The 23,085-nt window shown below is 41.6% G+C and overlaps 1 protein-coding gene across 9 annotated transcripts in view; it reads right to left on the reverse strand.

Moving 5' to 3' along the window:
• Positions 1-23,085, reverse strand: part of LOC126356233 (CREB-binding protein) — a 162,554-nt gene that overhangs the window by 76,861 nt on the left and 62,608 nt on the right. For all 9 annotated transcript variants that reach the window (XM_050007059.1, XM_050007056.1, XM_050007055.1 and 6 more), the window contains 4 exons: positions 19,378-19,495; positions 18,994-19,048; positions 2,688-2,867; positions 1,699-2,405 (listed from right to left, as the gene is read on the reverse strand). In XM_050007059.1, the coding sequence (XP_049863016.1) occupies positions 1,699-2,405; positions 2,688-2,867; positions 18,994-19,048; positions 19,378-19,495 (1,060 nt within the window). The remainder of the gene's footprint in view (positions 1-1,698; positions 2,406-2,687; positions 2,868-18,993; positions 19,049-19,377; positions 19,496-23,085) is intronic.

Raw genomic sequence — 23,085 nt, forward strand, 5'->3', positions numbered from 1 at the left:
TTTCGCTTAAATTCCCCCATTTACAGTAGTTCTTGACACACAGCATGGATTACAGACCCTCTACATGCTGTATGGCCTATTCACATATGCATTTAATATGACTCGTTCATACCTGGAATTTTATTGTAGTCATCTACATTACTTTTTATAGTGTATAGTATATCATTTTGACTGACTCTGTAATAGACACCTCGCACCCAATAATGCTTGCAGGGAGTTTTCCTAGGTGGGAGGCTGGACTGGCATGCTCTCTGTCTTGGGTGCCAACTGAGGAGCTAGTCAAGTGAGAAGTAGCACTTCCAAGGTAAAGAAAGCCGACAATGGCCAGGAATGCAGTGTGCTGATCCCAGGCCCCTCCATATAATAATACAATGATGTCCTTTGCAAAGGATGACATAGCAGACTACTGGTCCAACTGGCCCATCAGAGTAAGAACATGGAGCTTTGCTTCACTTTGCCTTGCCTTTTGTAAACAAAATGTTGCCCACATTATAATTGTTTATGGTCAGTTGGTAGAACCAAATTCAGATTGATCTAATACAATATTCTGTTCAAGATTAACTGACATCGGTAGAAAAACATTAAGAATAATTAGTGAGTGGTAATGGAATATGGTAACTGTACTACCTGCACTGTTTTCATGAAGTTGTCACATTGCTGTGAGGAGCTTTTACAAGAACATTTGTATTTTGAAAGTGGAGAATGAATCTCATTTTGTCTAAATTCAAATACACGTGGGTGAATGGCCAGGAATGCAGTGTGCTGATCTCAGGCCCCTCCATATAATAATACAATGATGTCATTTGCAAAGGATGCCACAGCAGACTACTGGTCCAACTAGCCCATCAGAGTAAGAACATGGAGCTTTGCTTCACTTTGTCTTGCCTTTTGTAAAAAAAAAAATGTTGCCCACATTATAATTGTTTATGGTCAGTTGGTAGAACCCAACATTACGAATAATTAGTGAGTGGTAATGGAATATGGTAACTGTACTACCTGCACTGTTTTCATGAAGTCGTCACATTGCTGTGAGGAGCTTTTACAAGAACATTTGTATTTTGAAAGTGCAGAATGAATCTCATTTTGTCTAAATTCAAATACACATGGGTTAATGAAAGGAGACCAACTACCCAAAAAACAGGCACAACTAGAGTGCAGCCCATGGAAACAAAACATACAATCATAGCAAATCTAAAGCTTCTAGAACTAGCAGGTCACTTGTATTTAAAGGAGATATGCCACTTAAAAAACAGTAAATTAAGACTATAATAGAGTTAAAGTTAAGGAAATGTCAGTATATAACCAAGAATTGATAGACTACATAAAGGGGAAAATAGGAATATTATTATAACTTTAGGATACAACTGATAAAATTTAACAATACACTTCCTGCAAAATGTCAATCTTTCTTCAGGTAACCTGTCCCCCCTTTAAAAAAAAAAAAAATTTACTTATTTATACATTCTTTTACATGCACCTCATTTCTTAAACTAGACATAAATTCTGAGCTTAAGATTAAAAATAGTTGTGTTTTTGGAAGGCTCTGCTCCAGCCGTCCACCGGAAGCATGAATTGCATACACACCATTCTTATGAGTAAGAAATTATAACTTCCATTCATGTCATAATAATTTAATCCTGAACAGCAGTATAATATTTATCATTGTTTTATGCTTCTGAATAACAATACTGTACATACCTCATTGAGAGAAGCTGCAATGGCTGCCATCTGGCTGGACAAACCACTTGTCGTGGGACGTGACTGAGCAGCTCGCTCTGCTGCAGGCATTCCCTTTCCTAGACTTGCTAACTGCTGTTGGGTCATTGATGCTGTAACAACAGATCCTGCTGTAGAACCAGGGGCACTTTGTGGAACAAGTTGAGGAACTTGTGCTGTAGGACAAGGCAAAGCTGCTGAGCTGCCAGTCTGAGAAAGACCTGGGGAGGGACCTGAAACTGAAACACTGTCTGAACCTTGGCCTGCTGCAGATGGGACAACAGAAACTCTAGGGGCAGCTGCTGCATTTGAGAATTGAGTCTGGAGAGTGAACTGGGAGGTAGCCGATGGAGGTGTCTGTGCACCAGGGGTTGTGTTGCCACCTGCAACTCTTGCTTTCACCTGATCTGAGAACTGTGCAGTGGGAGATGCTGCCAGGCCATTGTTGAACTGACTAGTTGTCACTGCTGCAGCTGCACTTGTTGGCGGTACAAATGAAGCTGTACTTGACAAATTTGATGTTACGGAAGTTCCTGTGGGGCTAGGACCAGGTGGTCCTACAACCAACTGTTGCTGTTGTGGTGGTTGAGGTGGCTGTTGTGGCTGCTGCTGTTGCTGTGTGGGTTGTGCTGGGAACTGTAGACGAGTTGGCTGTTGAAGTCCTGTTAATGTTCCTCCATGAGGGACACCTAAAAATGGAAAAGGAATTTTTTATCCACCAGAAAATGAAACTTCTATGCAAAAAAGTTTTTGAACTTTAGCTCTAGTATGATATTTTAAAAATATAATATTTTTCTGTGTTAGAGGAAAAGGGAATACAATACATAGATAAAGAGGGCAGAAAGAAATTTTTGTTTGTTTCTGCAACAATAGTAGGACTGGCAGAGGCGAGAGCTTCACTTCAACATATCAAAAGTTAATGCTGTAACTACTGGGATACCCAAACATATATCAATGAAATCAGGAATCACCTGGTGCTGCAGCTGTCGGTCGTATTTGTACATTTGATGGCACTGTTGGGGCCGTCGGCCTCAGTTGAGGTTGTGGCTGTTGCTGTTGCTGTGGCTGCTGTGGTTGTGGTTGCTGCTGCTGCTGCTGTTGCCGCTGCAGTTCCTGTTGCTGCTGTTCTTTACGTCGCTGTCTTTTCTCCTCTGCACAAAATTTATAAGAAATCATTTCCAACTCATTGTGCCCAGACTAAATGTATTCTGTTTATACAGTGTAATGAGTAATGTAAACTTTGCTAATATTTAATCACAGAAAGAATTTCCATTCTGCTAACGAGCCGAAGACCTTAGACACGGCCAATCAATTTGGCTTGTATTGGGTAGAAAAAAAAATGCAAAGCACGCCCAGTTATTGAGAAAACCATCCCTCAAGTTCATGACTCTGTAATGAATCTTGCCTCCTCAGAACTTTTGTACTTCAACTGAAATGTTCCGAGTCCATATAAATTCAACATGACTTGAGTTAATTTTTACACTTAAATTATATATTACACATCTAAAGACAATTTTGCACATAACATCAACACTTTTTTCTGATAATATAATTTTATTTTGCATACCAATCCATTTGTAGTCGGAATTAGATTAGGAAATGAGACACTTAAAGTAGTGGATGAGTTTTGCCATTTGGGGAGCAAAATAACTGATGAGGGTTGAAGTAGAGGATATAAAATGTAGACTGACAACGGCAAGGAGAGCATTTCTGAAGAAGAGAAGATTTTTAATATGAAGTATAATAATACACTGTAAGCTTTCACGGCCGGTATTGTCTTCACTTAAAACTTCCGGGCTAATAGGCCGTGGTCGAAGTATAAAACTCTCTCCTGATGTTTCGTCTCCCACAGTCGGAGATGAGTATACGTCAGGAGAGAGTTTTATACTTCAACCACGGCCTATCAGCCCGGAAGTTTTAAGTGAAAACATCACATATAGATTTAAGTGTCAGGAAGTCGTTTCTGGAAGTATTTGTATGGAGTGTTGCCATGTATGGAAGTGAAACATGGACGATAAATAGTTTGGACAAGAAGAGAATAGAAGCTTTCGAAATGTGGTGCTACAGAAGAATGTTGAAGATTAGATGGTAGATCATATAACTAATGATGAGGTATTAAATAGAATTGGCGAAAAGAAAAATTTGTGGCACAACTTGACTAAAAGAAGGGATCGGTTGGTAGGACATGTTCAGAGGCATCAAGAGATCGCCAATTTAGTATTGGAGGGCAGCATGGAGGGTAAAAATTGTAGAGGGAGACCAAGAGATGAATACATTAAGCAGATTCAGGTTGCGGTAGGTACTGGGAGATAAAGAAGCTTGCACAGGGTAGAGTAGCATGGAGAGCTGCATCAACCAGTCTCTTGACTCTTCAGCAACAACCAATCCGTTTAGCAACACTGATCTTGAACCATGAAAATTAATAATTACAATTGTTAACTTTGAGTCAAAAACCAATTGCAGTGAAAGTAATATTATTAAGCTGTAGTTTTCATATAAACAAAGCTTCCGTTTTCATTTTTAATGTCTCTAATTTTATTATTGATAATTCAGCCAACAATTATATAGATAGGAAGCTGATAGTTTTTATACTGTCAAAATCTGCAACCTTCACTATTAATTATTAGGTGCATAAATCTTTATATAACTAATTATTCCCAAAGAAACATTATCTATATAATACCTGACAAGTAATTTTAATTAAGACAGTCATAACAAAACTCATTTGAATCATATACTGTGGTAGAAGGATCTGGAAGCTGTGTACGAAATACTTATAGAAATTATAGGCACCAAATGTGCTTAACAGTTTCAGTCATTATCGAGATAGGTCAAAGTAACTACCAAGTTCTTTGTGTTGTGTTGAAATGTTGTGCAATGCATTTACATAACAAGTGGTGGTGTAGAAAGTGTCAAGAATTCATTAATAAATACCAATGATGTCAAAAAGCAACAACATTCCAGCAACTTTAACTGAAACACAAAACTTTGGACCAATTAACTGGAAAGCATAAACAGAAACCAACACCCTAGAAAAAGAGACAGCAATAGCAGGACAAGTAACTTTTATCTGCTAATAAAGTGTTTTCACTCTTTTGAAATTATACAAACACTGACAACACTAAAATAGTTCGTTCAACGTAGTATATTTACTACCTGTACCTCTACGAACATCTTTATAGTAAGGGATACCCAATATATTAATGCAATTAACAGATAATTGAAAACTGAGCATTTTTCATCATCATATGTGGGGTCTGCAAATGTGCATTTTCTTAGGAATCAAGAAAAGTAACTGTTACAACTGCCACTTATATATGCGTAAGGCAAATGTTGTTCAATGAAAAGTGCCACTTGTGCAGTGACAAAGGCATCAGGCTGGGGATCAAAGTACCTTCGTTCGATTCCCAAACACATTTTGCAACCACCTCCCCCTCCCTCACAATTGAGATTGGTAAGAATAGGAGTGTTAGTAAGGTAATCAATACGAAACAACAGCAAGGCATGCAATTTTCTTTCTGACTTCGATTAGTAAAAAATTAAAAATTTAATCCTCTCTGCATGATAAATAAACTCTTTCATTCAGTCTGTTACGTGCCCTCACTTTTCTTCGAAAAACTATATGGGTCATACTTGTCATATAAACATTCGAAGCAAATATACTTGTGGCACCAGAAACATCTAATAAGTAAAATCTTCACAGAATTACAAAGTTCCTTCTGAAGATTTGATAGGAAACAGTCTTGGTTTACAAAGTATTTCTTTTTTTGAGATTATTATTATTTATTTTATGTCCTTCACTGGACCACTCTAGTCTAAAATACAAAGTTGTAAACAAGTTGTTACACAAGAATACAATTTGGCTCAACAATAAATTAATATGATATTTAGGTAATATAATTATTAGAGTATTCTTATACAAAATGTGTTTTGCTCTTCTGTCTGCCCAATATTTCTTCATTCTTTCAGATATTTTCTTTCTTTCTTCATCTGAGGCCACTCTTCCTGTACTCCTTTTATTGATTTTCATTTGTAGTCTGGTTTGCGGGTCTTGCAGTATTCTGGTTTTCTCTGTCTTCTTTTTTTTGGATCATCTACTGCAATTTGGAGTTCTTTTATATCTTCCTTAATTTCTGCGGTCCATTTAATGTTGCTCTTGCTATTCCACAATTTTTGTATTTTTTTTTTTTTACTAATTCAGTTTTCTGGAGTTCTCATCAGATGTCCAAAGAATGAGATGCATTTCTTCCTGATCGTGCTCATGACTGGTTGTATTTTCTTATATACTGTTTCATTTGATGCTATTCTCCAATGTCCATTTATTTTATAGTGTTTATTTATACATGTCCTATTTATTCTTCTTTCTATTTTTAATATTCTGTCAATTTCTGCTGTATTAGTTGTTTTGAAGATAGTTTCAGCTGCATACGTTATTTCTGGTTGTGTAACTGTTTTATAGTGTCTTAATTTTGCATCTATAGATAGGCTTTTTTGTTGTATGTAGTTCTGGTAATGTGATTTGCGTAGTTCAGTTTTTTTTATTCTATTCTGCCATGATGGCTTCTCATTTAGATTGTATGTTATTATTTCACCTAAGTAATTTTATCAACAATTTTGATTTCCTGTTCTCCTATTGTAATTTTGTTTACAAGTGGTGGATCAGTTAGCATAATCTCCGTTTTTTCAAATGATATTCTAATGCCTACTTTCTCTGCTATTTCTTGTAGTGATTTCACTTGTTGCCTGGCTTCCTTAACAGTGTTGGCTAGGAGAGCAAGATCATCAGCGAATCCCAATCAGTTTAAGCTAATATCATTTTTTGCACTTCCAATTCTTATCATCTTTGGATTGTCCTTGTACCATTCTCTCATTATGTATTCCAGTGCACAGTTGAACAGTAATGGTGATAGGCAGTCACCTTGTCTTAGACCCGTTTTTATTAGGAATGGTTCCCAAATTTCTCCTCTAAAGTTCACTTTTGATCTGGTGTTGGTTAGAGTGATTTGTATTATTTTAACTAGTTTTGGATGGATGGAGTCCAAGATTTCTTCAAATTTTTAATACTGAAGGTCTGTGGAGACAGTCATATGCCTTCTTAAAATCTACAAATGTTATTGCCAGAGGTTTGTTCAATTTCTTATAGTATGCCATAATCAATTTTAAACTAATTATCTGCGCTGCACAGCTTCTCCATGGTCTGAAACCTTCCTGATATTCCCCTAACTCCTGTTCTAATTGGTCCTTGATTCTTTCAAATAGGATCTTGGATAGAATTTTGTATGTGCAATCTAGGAGAGAGATTCCTCTGTAGTTGTCTGGGTAGCTCTTATCTCCCTTTTTGTGTAGTGGGTGGATGATAGCTGTGGTCCAATGTTTGGGGAATCGTTCTGTTACCCAGATTTTGGTTCGAGCCATGTGTAAGAAGGTCTTGATTGTGTTACTTGCATATTTCCACATTTCAACAAAAACCTAATCTTCTCCATATGCCTTATAATATTTTGTTCTTTAAGAATTTTTTCTACTTCTTGGCAAGTTGGAGGGTCTAGTTAGTTAGGTTTGGTTTTTATTAGGGTATTTATGTTGATTTGTAAGGGTTCTTTGGGTTCCTTGCAATTAGGAAGTTAGTTAAATGCTTTTGCCATGATTTCTGCATTTTCCTTGTTACTGTGTGTCATTCCTCCATCTTCATCTTTCAGTATTAGTGTAGGGACTTCATATTGTAGTTGTTCCCCAAAGATTTTTATTTCTTTTTTGAGGATTAACTTTAATACATACTATGCATATGATGTAACCTGGAAAAAAAAAGCTCATCATAAATTGAGCTCTAATTGTTCTTGCATCCATGAGACTGTATAATACCAACTGTTTTTCTAAAAGCACCCTGCAATTTTTAAACCTCCAAATAACATTTTGCACTGTGTGAAGTGGCAAACAAACACTGCCCGGTCAGCAGTCTGTGGTGGCTCGTGATGAATTTCAGCAGTATTACTTCAAACTGATTTCATACAATGATTCTTAAAGTTTCAATTTTTTTCTAATCCAAGTTGTTTGAGAAATTTATTTACCTACCTTGTTATTATTTCTTACTGATTATCTTGTTAATACTTCCATTCCCATCAATTGTGATACAGAAAAGAATTAATTTAAAAATGCAGAATGCTTTAGAGAATCAAACACATGTTCTTTGCACACTAGCCAGGTGCCATGGTCGCTATTTCAGCGACGTTTTCATTGAATTGCGTATCCTGTATTTCGTGGAAATACTTATTCGCAGCCCTGTTTATGATGATGAGAGATGTTATTTGCAATTAAGTATCAATACTGTCAATCATGACTCAGTTTGTCAGGAATTTTAGGGATTGTTTTCTCAAAAACAATGAGATGGGTGGGAGGCAAACGGGGTGGTGTGTTGAGCCAAAATCTTAAGAATCTTTCAGTTTAGGTTGTACACAACTGACCTGCCAACAAATATGAGCCAAACTGGTTGACTGTGTAGGAGGCTTTGCCCTTGTAAGGGTGCTGTTACAGTCAAGAGAGAATGATAAATGGATCACCATTTGAGTATCACCAGCGACCAAGTTATCCAAATTATGAGACACATGATTAAAATTGCATTTTCAAGTAGAAACTGGGTGTGTTGAAGGGAACTATTTAATTAGCATAACTAGTGCAGCGGTTGTACACTAAATAATACATTAAAGCAAGCACTTGATGCTGACAGGCTACGCAGGAATAAACAAAGTTGTTTACATTTCGACAAGAGTGGTGGCATAAACTGAGACCCTTCAGCATATTTTAATACAATCTCTGGTAGCACAGGTATAGTTAGTTGGTTAGTTTGTTGGTTTAAAAGAGGGGGAAGGAACCAAACTACGAGGTCATCACTCCCTTGTTCTTAATAAAAAATGCCACAAGTGTCAGAATAAAACAGACGAGACACGTAACACAAAACGGAAAGAAAAGAAAAACCACAAAAACAAAGAAAAGGCGACAAACACTAAAAGGAAAACAAAATATCAGATTACAGTGGCTGGCTGACCACGAGAATAAAAAGGAGAAGCCAGCCACTCTGCAACACATTAAAACCTCCACCCTAAAAGCACTACGGTGGATGACACAGAGGGACAAATGAAATGCGCTAAAACTTAGATCAAATGATAAAACCCACCCTCACAAATGAAATTTAGAACTAAATCAGCCAATGAGGCATTGTCAGATAAAACGAGTGGTAATGAGTCTGGTAACCCTAGATTTCGTCGCAGGGCAGTCAAAGTCGGACTGTGCACCAGAAGATGGGCCACTGTCAATGGGGTGCCGCACCGACACTCAGGCGGGTCTTCACGGTGCAAGAGGTAACCGTGGGTCGCCCAAGGGTGGCCAATGCGGAGCTGGCAGGGGACAACTGATTCCCTGTGAGAGGCCCGCATCCACACATTCATATTCTTCTTAATGACATGCACTTTGTTGTGTGTTCTGTTATGCCATTCCATCTCCCAAAGCCAAAAAACCCTGCAGCGTAGGAGAAAGCGCAGGTCAGGTTCAGAGGTGCCAATCTCCAGAAGCGGTTTCCGTCTAGCCTGTGTGGCCAGCCTGTCGGCAAATTCATTGCTTGGGCTGCCGACGTGTTCTGGGGTCCACACTAACACCACTGAACGACGGGACCGGTCCAGGGCATAGATGGACTGCTGGATGGACCCAACAAAAGGATGGCGAGGGTAGCACTGGTTGATAGCTTGTACGCTGCTCAAGGAGTCAGTACTAAGAAGAAACGATTCCTCGGGACGCGAATGGATATACTGAAGTGCAAGAGACATGGCCATCAGCTCTTCAGTGAATACACTGCAGCCATCAGGCAAGGAATGCTGTTAAATATGTCTTCCATGGACATATGCGAAGCCAATGTAAGCATCAGCCGTCGATCCGTCGGTGTAAACCACTTCATGGTTTCAGTACTTGTCAAGAATTGAGAGGAAGTGGCAACGGAGAGCCATAAGGTTAACTGAGTCCTTAGGGCCATGTGAAAGGTCCAGGCAAAGCGGCCTAGGTGTACAACACGCAGATGTAAGAATGGGCCTCAAGTATAGGTGTTCAGGCAAGGACTCCAGTTCAGAAAGAAAGGATTGGACACAAACTGCAACTGAAAACCCTGACCTGCGTCACCAATCCGGAAGATAAACCGCCATGGATGTGAAAAGGAGACGGTGGTTTGGATGTGCAGGAGAACTACGAACGTGTGCTACATATCTGGCCAGCAGTTGTGCACACCTGACCTGCAATGGAGGCACTTCGACTCCCACAAGGACACTGGTCATCGAACTCGCCCTAGAAGCTCCTGTCGCTAGGCAAACGCCACAGTGGTGCAATGGGTAGAGTAAACGCAATGCTGAGGGTGCTGCTGAACCATAAACCAGACTCCCATAGTCAAGGCGGGATTGAACAAGGGCTCAGTAGAGCTGCAGAAGCATAGAGCGATCTGCACCCCTATTGGTGTTGCTCAGGCAACAGAGGGTACTGAGGTGGTGCCAACACTTCCGCTTAAGCTGACGAATGTGAGGAAGCCAAGTCAAATGTGCATCAAAAACCAGTCCTAAGAATTGATACGTCTCCACTACATGAGTAGATCGTCATTAAGGTAAAGTTCTGGTTCTGAATGAACGGTACGACACCAACAGAAATGCATAACACATTTCTTTGCAGTGGAAAACTGGAAACTGTGGGCTAGAGCCCATGACTGCACCTTGCGGATGGCTACCTGTAGGTACCATTCAGCAACACCAGTACTGGTGAAGCAGTATGAAATGCAGAAGTTGTCTGCATACACAGAAGGTGAGACAAACAGCACTACAGCTGCTGCTAGGCCATTAATGGTCACTAAAAAGAGAGACACAGTCAATACAGAGCACTGCGGGGCCCCATTCTCCTGGATATGGGTGGAACTATGGGAGGCACCAACTTGCACATGGAGAGTATGAAGCGACAGGAAATTCTGGATAAAAATCGGGAGTGGGCCTCAGAAAACCCACTCGTATAATGTGCAAGGATATGATGTCGCCAGGTTGTATCATATGCTTTTCGTAAATCAAAAAAGACGGCAACCAGGTGTTGTCATCTGGAAAAGGCTGTTCGAATGGCAGACTCTAGGGACACAAGATTATCAGTGGTAGAGTGACCGTGGTAGAAGCCACCCTGACACAGAGCCACTAGGCCACGTGACTTCAGGACCCAACCCAACCGCCAACACACCACACATTCCAGCAGCTTACAAAGAACGTTGGTGAGGATGATGGGTTGATAGCTACTCACATCAAGTGGGTTTTTACTGGGTTTCAACACCGGAATGATGATTCTCTCCTGCCATTGCGATGGAAAGACACCCGATTGAAGATGACAAGGAGTTGTCACTTGTAGTCAGATGAGAGATGTTTGATCATCTAACTGTGGATCTGATCTGGTCCAGAAGCTGTGTTGGGTCAATGTGCAAGGGCACTGAGGAGAGCCCAATCTGTAAATGGGGCATTACAGGATTCACTGTGGTGTGTAGTAAACGAGAGACTTTCCCTTCCAGCCACCGTTTGAGAGTGCAAAAGGCTGGGGAGAAATCTCCAACAGAGAAGCTCGAGCATAGTGCTCGGCAATCGTGTTCACACAGATAGATAACATGCCAAACGCCAGGAACATCTGTTGGGGTCTGGTACCCGAAAACATGTTTGATCTTTGCCCAGGCTTGGGAAGGTGACATATGGCACCCAATGGTCAAAACATATCTCTCCCAACACTCCTACTTCTGTCACTTGATAAGTTGGCGAATGCGAGCATGGAGCCGTTTAAAGGCTATGAGGTGCTCCAGGGAAGGTTGCCACTTATGCCGCTGTAGAGCTCGCCGACACTAACTGCTTCAGTGACTTCTGGTGACGACCAAGGGACTGACTTTCGCCAGGGGCACCCTAAGGAGCGAGGGATCGTGTTTTCTGTCACAGAAACGATTGTTGTAGTCACCTGCTCAACCATCACACCTATGTTCCTGTGTGGGGGAGATTCAAAGGTGACAGCAGAGGTGAAAGTTTGCCAGTCCACCTTGTTTAAAGTCCATCTGGGCAGGTGTCCATGGGCTTGTTGCCAGGGCAGCGACAGGAAGATGAGGAAGTGGTCACTACCACACAGGTAGTCATGTGCTCTCCAGTGGATAGATGGGAGAAGTCGTGGGGAGCAAATTGATAAATGAATGGCCGAGTAACTACCTCGAGCCACAATGAAATGTGTGGCTGCCCCAGTATTTAAGAGGCAGAGATCGAACTGAGACAGTACAGTTTCGACATCTCTGCCTCGGCCAGTAAGCACGGTTTCCACCCCACATGGGGTTATGGGAGTTTAAATCTCCCAAAAGTAGGAAAGGTTTAGGGAGTTGATCAATCAGTGCAGTTAATACACTCAGGGATACTACACCATACGGAGGAAAATATACATTGCAGACAGTTATTTTCTGTGTCATTCTAATTCTGACAGCCACAGCTTCAAGAGGGTTTTGAAGGGGCACAGGTTCACTAGGACTGAGTTTAGGACATAAATGCAAACTCCACCTTACACTCGATTACAGCCGTTACGGCTCCTGTAGTATCCCTTATAGCCACGGAGGGCAGGGGCCCGCATTGTCGGGAACCAGGTTTCCTGGAGGACAATGCAGAAAGCAGGTGACGGTTGCCGTAGCTCAGCCAAGTATTGGAAAAAACCGCCCAACTTCACTGGAGGATGACGTCATCGTGAGACTGGGAAGACATGGAATATTCAATGAGGCAGTTTACATCTCAAGGTCACTTGATGCCACTGATTTTTTGCATGAGCAGTCTGTATCCATTTTGCCTGAGGGTCCGGCGAAATCTAGGTCCTCAGTGGATGCCAGAATCTCCACATCATCGGCACACGCAGAGCTTGGAGGTAGTGGTGGCGTGGGTGCCAGTAGTGGTGGCGTGGGTGCCACCGCAATTCCCTTGGTCTTGGGGACCTTCTTTTTTGATTTCTCTCACTGTTCCTCAGGTTTCCCTGGCTGAGAGGACTTCACTGATTCAGTCTCCGGGACTGAGGATGAGTGTGAAGCCCTGTGACCAGCTACTTTTGGGCTCTTCTGCCACTGGCAGGTGTCATCTTTCCTACTAGCAGAAACCTGGGTAGGGAGTGACCCATGGGACCCCTTCCTAGCAAGAGCAGCTGAAGAAGTTGTACGCTTCTCTGGCTTAGAAGTGGGGATGGAACTCCCTGATGGTTGAGGGGAGGGGGGGGGGGGTACTCCTGAAATAGGTGGTGGAGGAGCAACAGGGAGGGAAGTGCCCCCCCATCATCAAGGGGGCAGGTGTAGTCTTCTGGCTCTGAGAAGTGACTGGGGTTGGCAGAGCTGATGGGGCTAGAACTGTTGTAGCTGTGGCATAAGAAGATGTCATGCATAAAGGACGTAGGCTTGAAATTTTCTCTTAGCCTCAGTGTAGGTCAGTCGGTCTAGGGTCTTGTGCTCCATGATTTTCCTTTCTTTATGAAGAATCCTGCAGTCTGGTGAGCACGGCGAATGGTTCTCTCCACTGTTGACACAGGTGGGAGGCGGGGCACATGGCGTATTGGGATGTGATGGGCGTCCGCAATCTCGACATGTGATGCTGGAAGTACAGCAGGAAGACATATGACCAAACTTCCAAAATTTAAAACACTGCATTGGGGGAGGGATATAGGGTTTTACATCACGGCGGTAGACCATCACCTTGACCTTCTCAGGTGATGTATTACCTCGAAGGCCAATACGAAGGCACCGGTGGCAACCTGATTGTCCCTCGGGCCCCCGTGGACACGCCGAACGAAATGTACACCTCGCTGTTCTAAATTGGCGCGCAGCTCATCATCAGACTGCAAAAGAAGGTCCCTGAGAAATATGATACCCTGGACCATATTTAAGCTCATATGGGGTGCGATGGTTATTGAAACATTGCCCAGCTTGTCACAAATGAGTAACGAGCATGACTGGGCAGAGGATGCTGATTTGATCAAGACTGACCCAGATCTCCACCTCCCCAAACTTGTCCTCTAAATGCTCAACACAAAACTGAGGCTTCATCGTCATGAAACTTTCCCCATCAGCTCTCGAACATAAAAGGTACCGGGGTGAATAAGAGCCGTCTCCATCCTTAGCTTGACGTTCCTACCACGGTATGGACAAAGAGGAGAACGATTTGGAGTCATACTTGTGTGCATTGAATTGAGCTCGTGAACGCTTACAGACTCCTGGTGTTTGACCACCAGCAAGAGACAATGTACTAAGCTTCATCGCGTGTCATCCACCCTGATGCCACCCACTCCGACCAGGGACTCTCCCCATGGGCACCTCCCAGCTGCAGAAAAGGCCACCTGGCAGGATGGTCATTGGAGGGAGTCCTGATGCCCCAGGGGCATATGTAGGGAGTGGCCCCACCACAACGGACTGGCTACCGTGCTGGATATCAGGTGCAACCAAGCAAACAAGTCCATTTTTGCCAGTGTAGAAAACTATACTGAACAGCTGATGGAAAAATACACACCCAGGAGGGTGCTCTCACCCATCAGCTGGAGAATGAATGGAAGTGCAGATCCAAATCGACAAAAGATGCGATAGGTCTCAGTGCATGATGGACATGATGCACCTTGTAAAGCGCCCTTCCCCAATTGCCAACAGTCATAACCTGGTTCGATGTGCATGCACAGGGCAGCACCTGCCGGTAATTATATATTTATATGTGTATACTTGGGCCTCCAATCTTGGTCGTCAAATGTTATTTCAGGGTGTATGTTTCCTTGTGTTCCTACTTAGAAAACAAGTGGCAATCAGAGAGGGTTCTTAATCCTGAGGATTTATAGCCGTTCTGCGCCACTTTGGAGGTTGTTCTTCAGTTGCTCACCCAACAACAGCAGGGTACTGCCTGCAGCCGTATTGGGATGATATGATTGTTGGCTACAATGAACCAGACCACTGGTCGATCACCCATCGCCATTCACTGGCCTTGACGCCTTGACACCCCCCCCCCCCCCTCCCCCCTCCTGACGAAGCCACCAAAGACTGAGATGCTTAAAAGAAGCGACTTCACCAACATTTCATATTATTCCACATAGTTAGCAAGGAGATCTGTAAGGCTTTTTTCTTATCATGGATGTCACCTCGTATATATCAACTGCTGTGCTAGTTAGTTCCTCTACAGGAACCAGCATCACTTTCATTTGATGAAATGTTTAATTTTCTGTCCTCCTCCTACCAAAACCATTTACATGGGGTTCTTCCAATGTCATATGCAGCTGCAGAAACTGTAACAAGCTCGTAAGGCCAAGCTTCATGCCCACAGTCATAAATGACACTTTATCACAGCTAAGTCTCAGGAGTCATATGTGGACACCATGGTCAACAACGCAATCATTCCTTCGGCCCCTGGAAAGGTAGTCTGTCAATATGCCCTTCAGTTTGAGGACTACGTTTGAAGAAGTTTTGAATACTGTACAGTCGTTCAAGTTTTCTTGAGCCACTGGCTGCCAGTAAAGGTTTGGAATGTTGTAGCCATTGTTGACAGCTTATGCTCTCGGCATGTGGAGCATTGCACGCTGGAGGAGGAGGAAGTGGCCACAGAACAAACAGGTTCACCAGGTCGCTGCGAGCAAGGAAGTCATCAGCAGCACAAACAACAAACGTCTCTTTCAATGTGTCCCACTTGCTTCATACAGCACGAACAGGCAGCCTGTCCCAGGTGGAGGACCACTTGCCACAAAGGTAGAAAGAAAGGCCACATAGCAGCATTATGTCTCCTCAAAGGAATCAATGGACCTGGATATTCAAGCCAATTTTGTCAATGGCCCCACCCCCACATTACGTCATTGGGAGTGATTCAACTGATTTCCACAAGTGAGTGGGATCTTCCTCCCCCTCTCCCCTGTGATAGCAAAGAAATGTTGTCAGCTTTGGCTACGTACGGGCTTCAAGGTCACTATAAATGTGCAGGTCCCCTCCCAGGCCAAGAGGAATTGTTCACTACGTTGGGTGAGGGAATTTTCTTTTCAAATATTGACTTGTCAAATGCACGAGGCATCAAAAAGGTTGCTTTTGGCCTCCACTAGTATCAGCATTTAATGTTTGGGTTTGCTAGTGCAACATTTTCTGGAGCAGGTCACGACAGTTGTTCCCTGCTGCAATAACTTTCTTAATGATACTGCCATGATGGGTGTAACCACGAAGGATCACCTACACCACCTCTGTTCTCAAATGTAATTTCACCAAGTCTCAGGTTTTCAAGCCTTCCATTGTTTATTTGGGTATTGAAATTTCTCAGCAGGGTATGCACCACATGGAACTGCACATCGCTGAAATTACAGCTTTGTCACTTCCATTAAATTTACAAGAATTGCAGGCATTCCACGACAAAACGGTATGCTATCACAAGTTTAGTTCAATATCAGCTACTGTCACCTGTGCCTTGCACCTGTTGCTTTGGAAAAATACTCCTCCTGTTAGGTCTACAGCCTGTGAGCATGTTTTCGTGCAAGTGGAAGACAGTCTTCATTCGATACTGTGTCTGGCAACATTTCAACCCAGCAAGTGTCTGGTCCTGGCTGAAGACATGTCTGAGTACTGGGCGGGGGTGGTCGCGGCCCATGGCCATTCCGATTGCTTCAAACAGCCGCTTGCCTCTGCATCACAAACACTCAACTCTGCTCAACAAAATAATTCTCAGATGGAAAAAGAAGCCCTCACTATCATTTATGCTGTGAAGAAGTTTCATGTGCTCTTGTATGGTGCAAAATTTCATTTAATAACCAACCATACGCCCTTGGTTTCCCTGCTTATCCCATACGCATCCTTCCGGGACAGACCCACCCATCATCTTCAGTGTTGGGCTCTTTTCTTGTGCTGGTACAATTATGAAATCTACTTTTCGACATACTTCACAACATACAAACACAGATGCTGTGTCTTGGCTACACATGGACCCTGACCCTTTGTTTGGACAAAGCAGCTCCTTTGTTTTCAACTGGATACAGAGGCAAAGCACACGGCAGATAGTTTTTCTATCCTCAGTTTCCATATTGCTTCTGCTGTGGCAGGGGATCCAATGGTCCGGCAGGTTGTGAGCATGATACAACGGGGTGGCCTGACCATCTGACGGGCCAGGCGTCTCTATTATTATGCATTTCACCCATTGTCCCTCCCTATTGGATGGTGTTATTCTCTTGTCGACGGATGGATTTACCCACCACATCACGATTCCAGCAGCTCTGAGGAGAGAGGTCCACTGTTTAATGAGCCCACATTGCAATCACTCGGTTCTTTCTAGACACTTCCCGTTTGCTGGCAACTGATGTTTTCTTTATGTCGTTCGTCAGTAACAGCAGATGTGACTGTCAAGACCCTCCAAAGATGTTCTCCATCATAGGCTTGCCTTGCAATTTGGTTTTGGACAACAGTTCTCAGTTCATGGTACAGTCGTTCACGGACTTCTGTACACACAATAACTTTTGCCATGTGTCGGCACCTCCTTTCCAACCACATTTGAACGGCGAGGTAGAACACCTTGACTGGATATTTAAGAAACAAATGTGAAAATACATGGCAGATTCTCCCACTTTTTCTTAAGCTCATACAGAACAACAACGATTGGGCCAAGAGTCCTGCCGGGCTACTGCATGGCCGTCAGCCGCTGATGCTGCTCAACCTCTTACTGCCCAGCAGGTGTCTCCCAGCAGCGCCAATTTCGTAGAAGTTAACGCCCAGCATAATTGTAAGGACAGTGCCCCACTGGATTCCAACTGTTGTCCAAATCCGGTGCAGACGCCATGTCTTCATAATTTGCACCGACACCAGCTCCTGGCGCACCACCAGAACCAGTTTTGCCCGAGGATGGGCACAGGGCCTCCTCTGCAGGCTTGGGATCCAACACTGCCCACTCATCCACTGCCACCTTCTCATCCAGTGACGCTCTTTCATCCAGCATCCCCCGCTTACTTTTCTTCACCAGCCTTGGCCTGGTTGTGTCCCCCTCTGCCCCAGTGGTCAGGGCTTCATCTGCACTAACAGCAGTTCTGCTTCTTATGGTTATGCTTCCTGCAGTCCCTCCCTTCGCACTGCTGGCAGCAGGGTTAACAGCAGTTCACTGTCTCCAGGACCTCTCCTCGCCACTTCACCATCATCACTCCCAGTGCTGGTGCCCTCCATCAAGGACCCCGACTTCAGAATAGGCTCTCCTCCACTGTCAGACCTGTCTACTGAGCACCCAGGATGATGGGATTACATCATCTCAGCAGTTGCAGCACTGTGAACAAACACACTTGATGTGTGCCCCCCCCCCCCCCCCTCCCTTGGCAAGGGAGCAGGAGTGTATTTTTACCACTGGTTACTGCACATACTGTGGTCATAAATCAGAGCATGGGCGCTATGGCCAACAGCACTCACCTGGTCTGCTGTGCACACAGTGCAACACAAATACCGTGTACTGGGAACTATATCTTTATACATGCAAAATCGGGCCACCAAGCTCAGTTGTCAAATATATTCCAGTCATGTGATTACTCTTTATGTACTCACAGTCCCATTGCCACTCCATGATCCAATAAAACGTAGTTATTCAAGACTGTGTTTCCTTGTATTCCGGATGAGGGCAATTACAATCAATCCCTCGTGTTTTGGTGGTTGTGGACTTCATCAAAAGCTTACATTTTAGCTTACTTTATATGGACTCTTGAAGCTGAATCTCTGATGGCAGGATTTCATGACCACACAAAGACTCAGATAAAAGGCAAACAAAATTAACTAGAAAATATGAGTTACTGCTAAAAATGGATCAACGGTAGCTACTTCTGGAATGGGCTTACTAATGTGCTATGTGCTCTGGATGCAAAACTATTCTGATTTTACTTCTAGCAACTTTTTCCCTATCTCCATTAAATGGAATGTAGTGAATATGGAAAGTAGAACTCTCCACTTAATTTATATATTAAAATATTTTACATTTGCCGTTACCCACTGTGATACCTTCTAAATATAAAAACTCATAAGGAAATTATCTTTGCAGCAACTGCTATAGCTACTTGCACCTAAACTCACAGAATACTCAATGATGATGAAACATGAAGGTAAGCTGTGGTCCAAAATATTTAATTTGTCATCACTCTTGTATGTATTAATACAATACTCTGCAATACACAAATGCACATTTGTTCCACATAGATTTTAGTTTTTTCGACTTGGTAGTCACAATCAAAATAGATATGAAGAGGGAAAGTACTTGCCTAGTTCCTTCTGAATCTTGTATATCTTTTCAGCCAATAGGTGATAATACTCCGACTAAAGAAAAAAAAAAATATATATATATACATATTACTTTAGCATTGAAATACACAAAAAAGAGCAATATGAATTACTCTACCTATCAGAGACTGTATTGGTTTTGAAATTGATTTTTATGTAATAACTAAATTACAACAAATTTTACTGCTATTTCAATTTGACCACAGCATGTTAAATTAACGTTTACATTTTTTCCCCAAGGTAACATAAAACAAGCATATTTTGACAAACTAGTTTGTACATTACATGTTACAAAATTTCTTTCACTGTTCTTAATATGGTAAGACTGTATTAGAATAAAACGATATGAACACAATACCACTTACCCTAGAATTAGCCATTTCATACATATCTCCTTCTACTTTTCGAGCATAGGCTACAAGGTTGTACATCCTCTTGTCCAACATAGCTTGTGGATCAGGAGTTGGAAAAATTGCCTGGACACTGAAAAGTAAGAAATACAAAAATGCCAATGAATCGAGCAGTGAAATAAAGGCAACACAACCATATTATTTCTTAAAACAAGAGGAAAAGAACAGAAAATACAAGGTTTTCTATAAACCAAAACAACTGCTACTACTCTTAACCAACCATGATGTCATTTGAAATCGAATTAATAAAATTGAACAAAAGGAAATAAAAGAGTAAAAAGAGAAAGAAAACAAAACCCAGCAATACCAACATATGCAAGTCTCTCCAAAAATACTGCAAAAGGTGGTTAAAGCCTGTTATTGCAGATTTCCGTCGCTTGTGCTTATCTAAATTACAACAAACAGACAAGGACAAAAAAGACTATTTTATGGGCACATTCATATTTTAATTTAGTTTCCATTTTCTGCGTGCTTGTCTTTCAATTACATTATATTTAATAGGCATAACATATGAAACATGTATGTTAATCTTATCAAAACCTATTCAAGAAAAAATAATTCAGCCAAATAATATTGAAAGCTTTTCAAATGAAAGCACTGTTATAATGCTTTAGTACCCTTTTGAGAAATTATGTTGTTGATCTGTCAATACTTCAGTACAGTATGAAACTAGCTGCTCTGAGTCCACATCATCAGAATATGGAAGCTAACCTCCCTTCAGCGCAACAGAAGCAAATTGTGAGTGATCAAGTCTCATTGCCTGCAAACATCTGAAACCATTTTCCTGCTGGTAGGGAAAGTTTCTTTACCATAAAGTAGTGGCAGTATTTGCATCCTACAATACCAAAACACGCCATTCCAGATATATGTGATGTATTTTTCGCCACATCAGCAGTGATAAAATATATCATCATCTTCCACCTTGACAACCTCATCCTCAAACCCATCCTCATTCTATTCCCAGTGTTGTACCAAGAGCCTATGGATGCGACCACAGAGTTGAACGGATCTGTTGCCATAACAATTGTTAGCCAGTTTAAAGCTGCAACCAAATGTTGCCTTTCCCTCTACCTGACGTATTAGTCTTTTCATATGGCTGAAAATTTTGCACATTTTCCCCACACAAAATTGCTTTTCGCCCAATAATGAAACCACCATTAAGCAGTGTTACATTGAAAATAGAATATTCTGAAATGTAAGTACACAGTGTATACTCAAACTCAGTAACATGTTCTTTTAGAACCACAGCCTCATTAATAATCAAATTTTTCCCATCATTAGAAAGTGAATGTAACATGTTCAATGGCTGCACATGAAAACTTTCAAATGCGATCGCCGCAGAATTCCTTGACTTGTTCAAAATATTCTGCAACATAAGTGACTGTTGAAAACAAAGAGCAACAGTTTATTAATACTGGAGAATGATGAAACTCCTTCTCTTATCTTCTCTTCCATTTTCTCTTCTCCCTCAAAAAACCTTAAAACAAATGCCTTCTCATTCTTGTATCCAGCAAATCGCTTCTTAGGCAGTCTTTAACTTTGAAAGTTCCTTCCAAAAAAATTTGTTACTACATTAAGCTAGTGTGGCTAGCACCAGACAGGGCTTAAGTGATCTTCAATTACTGCAAATTGAAGTGCTGGCACATGTGTTCTAATATTAGGAAGTGTTGTAAAGTTTAATAATAACCTCAAAAAGACAAAGTTACACAGTTAAGTTTTTTGTTTGTTTGCAGGCACCTGTCCGAAAGAACTGCCAACACTGAGATTCCCACACCATATGTCCGCTACAAGAGCCAAATCAACATGACGCACCCCGCTCTCTAATTTATCAATGGGCTGTACAGTTTTGTTTCAGCTCCTCTAGTGACGTGCTACAGTAGCTCCTCTAGTGAAGTGCTAGTATTGTGGGGCACAGATTTCAATCTGTACCAGGACTGCAGACACATACACGCTAACAAACAAACAAATTAAATAGAAAACTTCATTTTTTCAAGGTGATCATTAAAATTTAATGACCATCTCTCATATTCACTTTGGATATCAACAGAACAGAATAGAATAGAAAGACATCATGATGTGGTGGTGTGGAACATTAAGATAACATCACTTCAATCAGTGGAACACTGAAGGATGAAAGTGAGGTTACGAAGAGTGCTAGCCACACAATAAAGTCAGCGTATAGTACCAACATTAAGGAACTAGTAATCGTGGTGCAGCATTACTGCAAATACCAAAAAGACTCATAACGGATATTCTTCATAATGAAATACTTCTCTGTGCCATAAAGTGTGTTCTCATATGCCCATAACACAATTTATTAACCCTTTGCACTCAGCAATCCAGAAAACAAGAGTGTCTCCATGTGCTCAGGTTCAAATTGGCGCCACAGAGAATTGTGAGAGTCTCTTTGTGGAAACAATGAGGGCACTTACCAACAATTAGGATACACATTAAAACAAAAGTGTGCTTTCGTTAAATTATATTTGAGTAAGTATTACAATACAAACCATTCATTGTGTGACTTTTTGAAAATTAGCAGGGTGAACTGTTTCCACTATTGCTTTACTCAAATTGTTTACAAATGAATCACTATCTTGAAAATGATTTTCACTCAGTCATTCCTCTAAAGGTTCTACACTCTCATCCTCAGAAAGGACTGTGCATGAAGAACTAGCCATTTCAACTTGGCTGTAATAATTACAACCTCTCTCTCAACACGCCTACTGCAGTTCAACAACAAGTTAACACAGGGCTCCCGAAGTGGCAATACTATGCAGCACTAATGCCTAGTCAGAATGAGAATCCTATGAAAAATTGTATCGAATGAGGCTGATTGGAGTGGAAAACTAAATTTGCAATGTCAAGTGCCACTCACTGCTGAAATGGAAAGAATTCATGTTCTGTTCTAAGTAGGCTGCTGGTTGTAGGCCTGCTTTCTAGAAATGGAAACACTTAACAACTAGCAAGCATTGGATTAATCATATGTTTACAAATTTTGTTTTCGAAAATGTTTGTACGACACTTAATCTTGCAGTTTCTCAGTTGTATATAGATTTTTACTAACATGCAACTAAGTCTGTCTGCAACCCAAAACCTCTTCGAAGTGGTGAGCAATGATCTATATTTCATAATACTAGTGTTATTCCAACCAAGACTTTCAACTGTTTGATTCCAAACAGTCTGTAAATATTTATTTCTTCCAAATTAACATATCTCTTGCTAATTTTCATGCCCAATCGTGAAACTTTAGTGAAGATTCCCATCCACTTATCTCCGTCAAACACTTAATGTGTTACAAACACCATCATACTAGTCACAGGCATAATAAATTGCTCAAAGCATTTTTTTTCTGATTTGCTAGCTGTTCTGAATGAATGTTACAGCAATAACTTCCCAGTTTCAACAAATGTTAAACTTCCAGATGTTGATTAACAATCATGGCCTTCCGACACAATACTGAACACATACATCTACATCTATACCATGCAAGCCAACTTAATGTGTGTTGCAGGATACCAATATTATTTCCCTCCTTCCCTATTTCAATTGTGAACAGTGTATGGGAAGGGGGTGATAAATTGCCATATGAACTGTAGTTTCTCTTATTTTTTCAATGTGATCATTTCATGAAATGAGAGAGAGAAAGTAAAGTGTTTCCCCATT

This window comes from Schistocerca gregaria, chromosome 3, assembly GCF_023897955.1.
Source record: "Schistocerca gregaria isolate iqSchGreg1 chromosome 3, iqSchGreg1.2, whole genome shotgun sequence".
Taxonomy (NCBI): domain Eukaryota; kingdom Metazoa; phylum Arthropoda; class Insecta; order Orthoptera; family Acrididae; genus Schistocerca; species Schistocerca gregaria.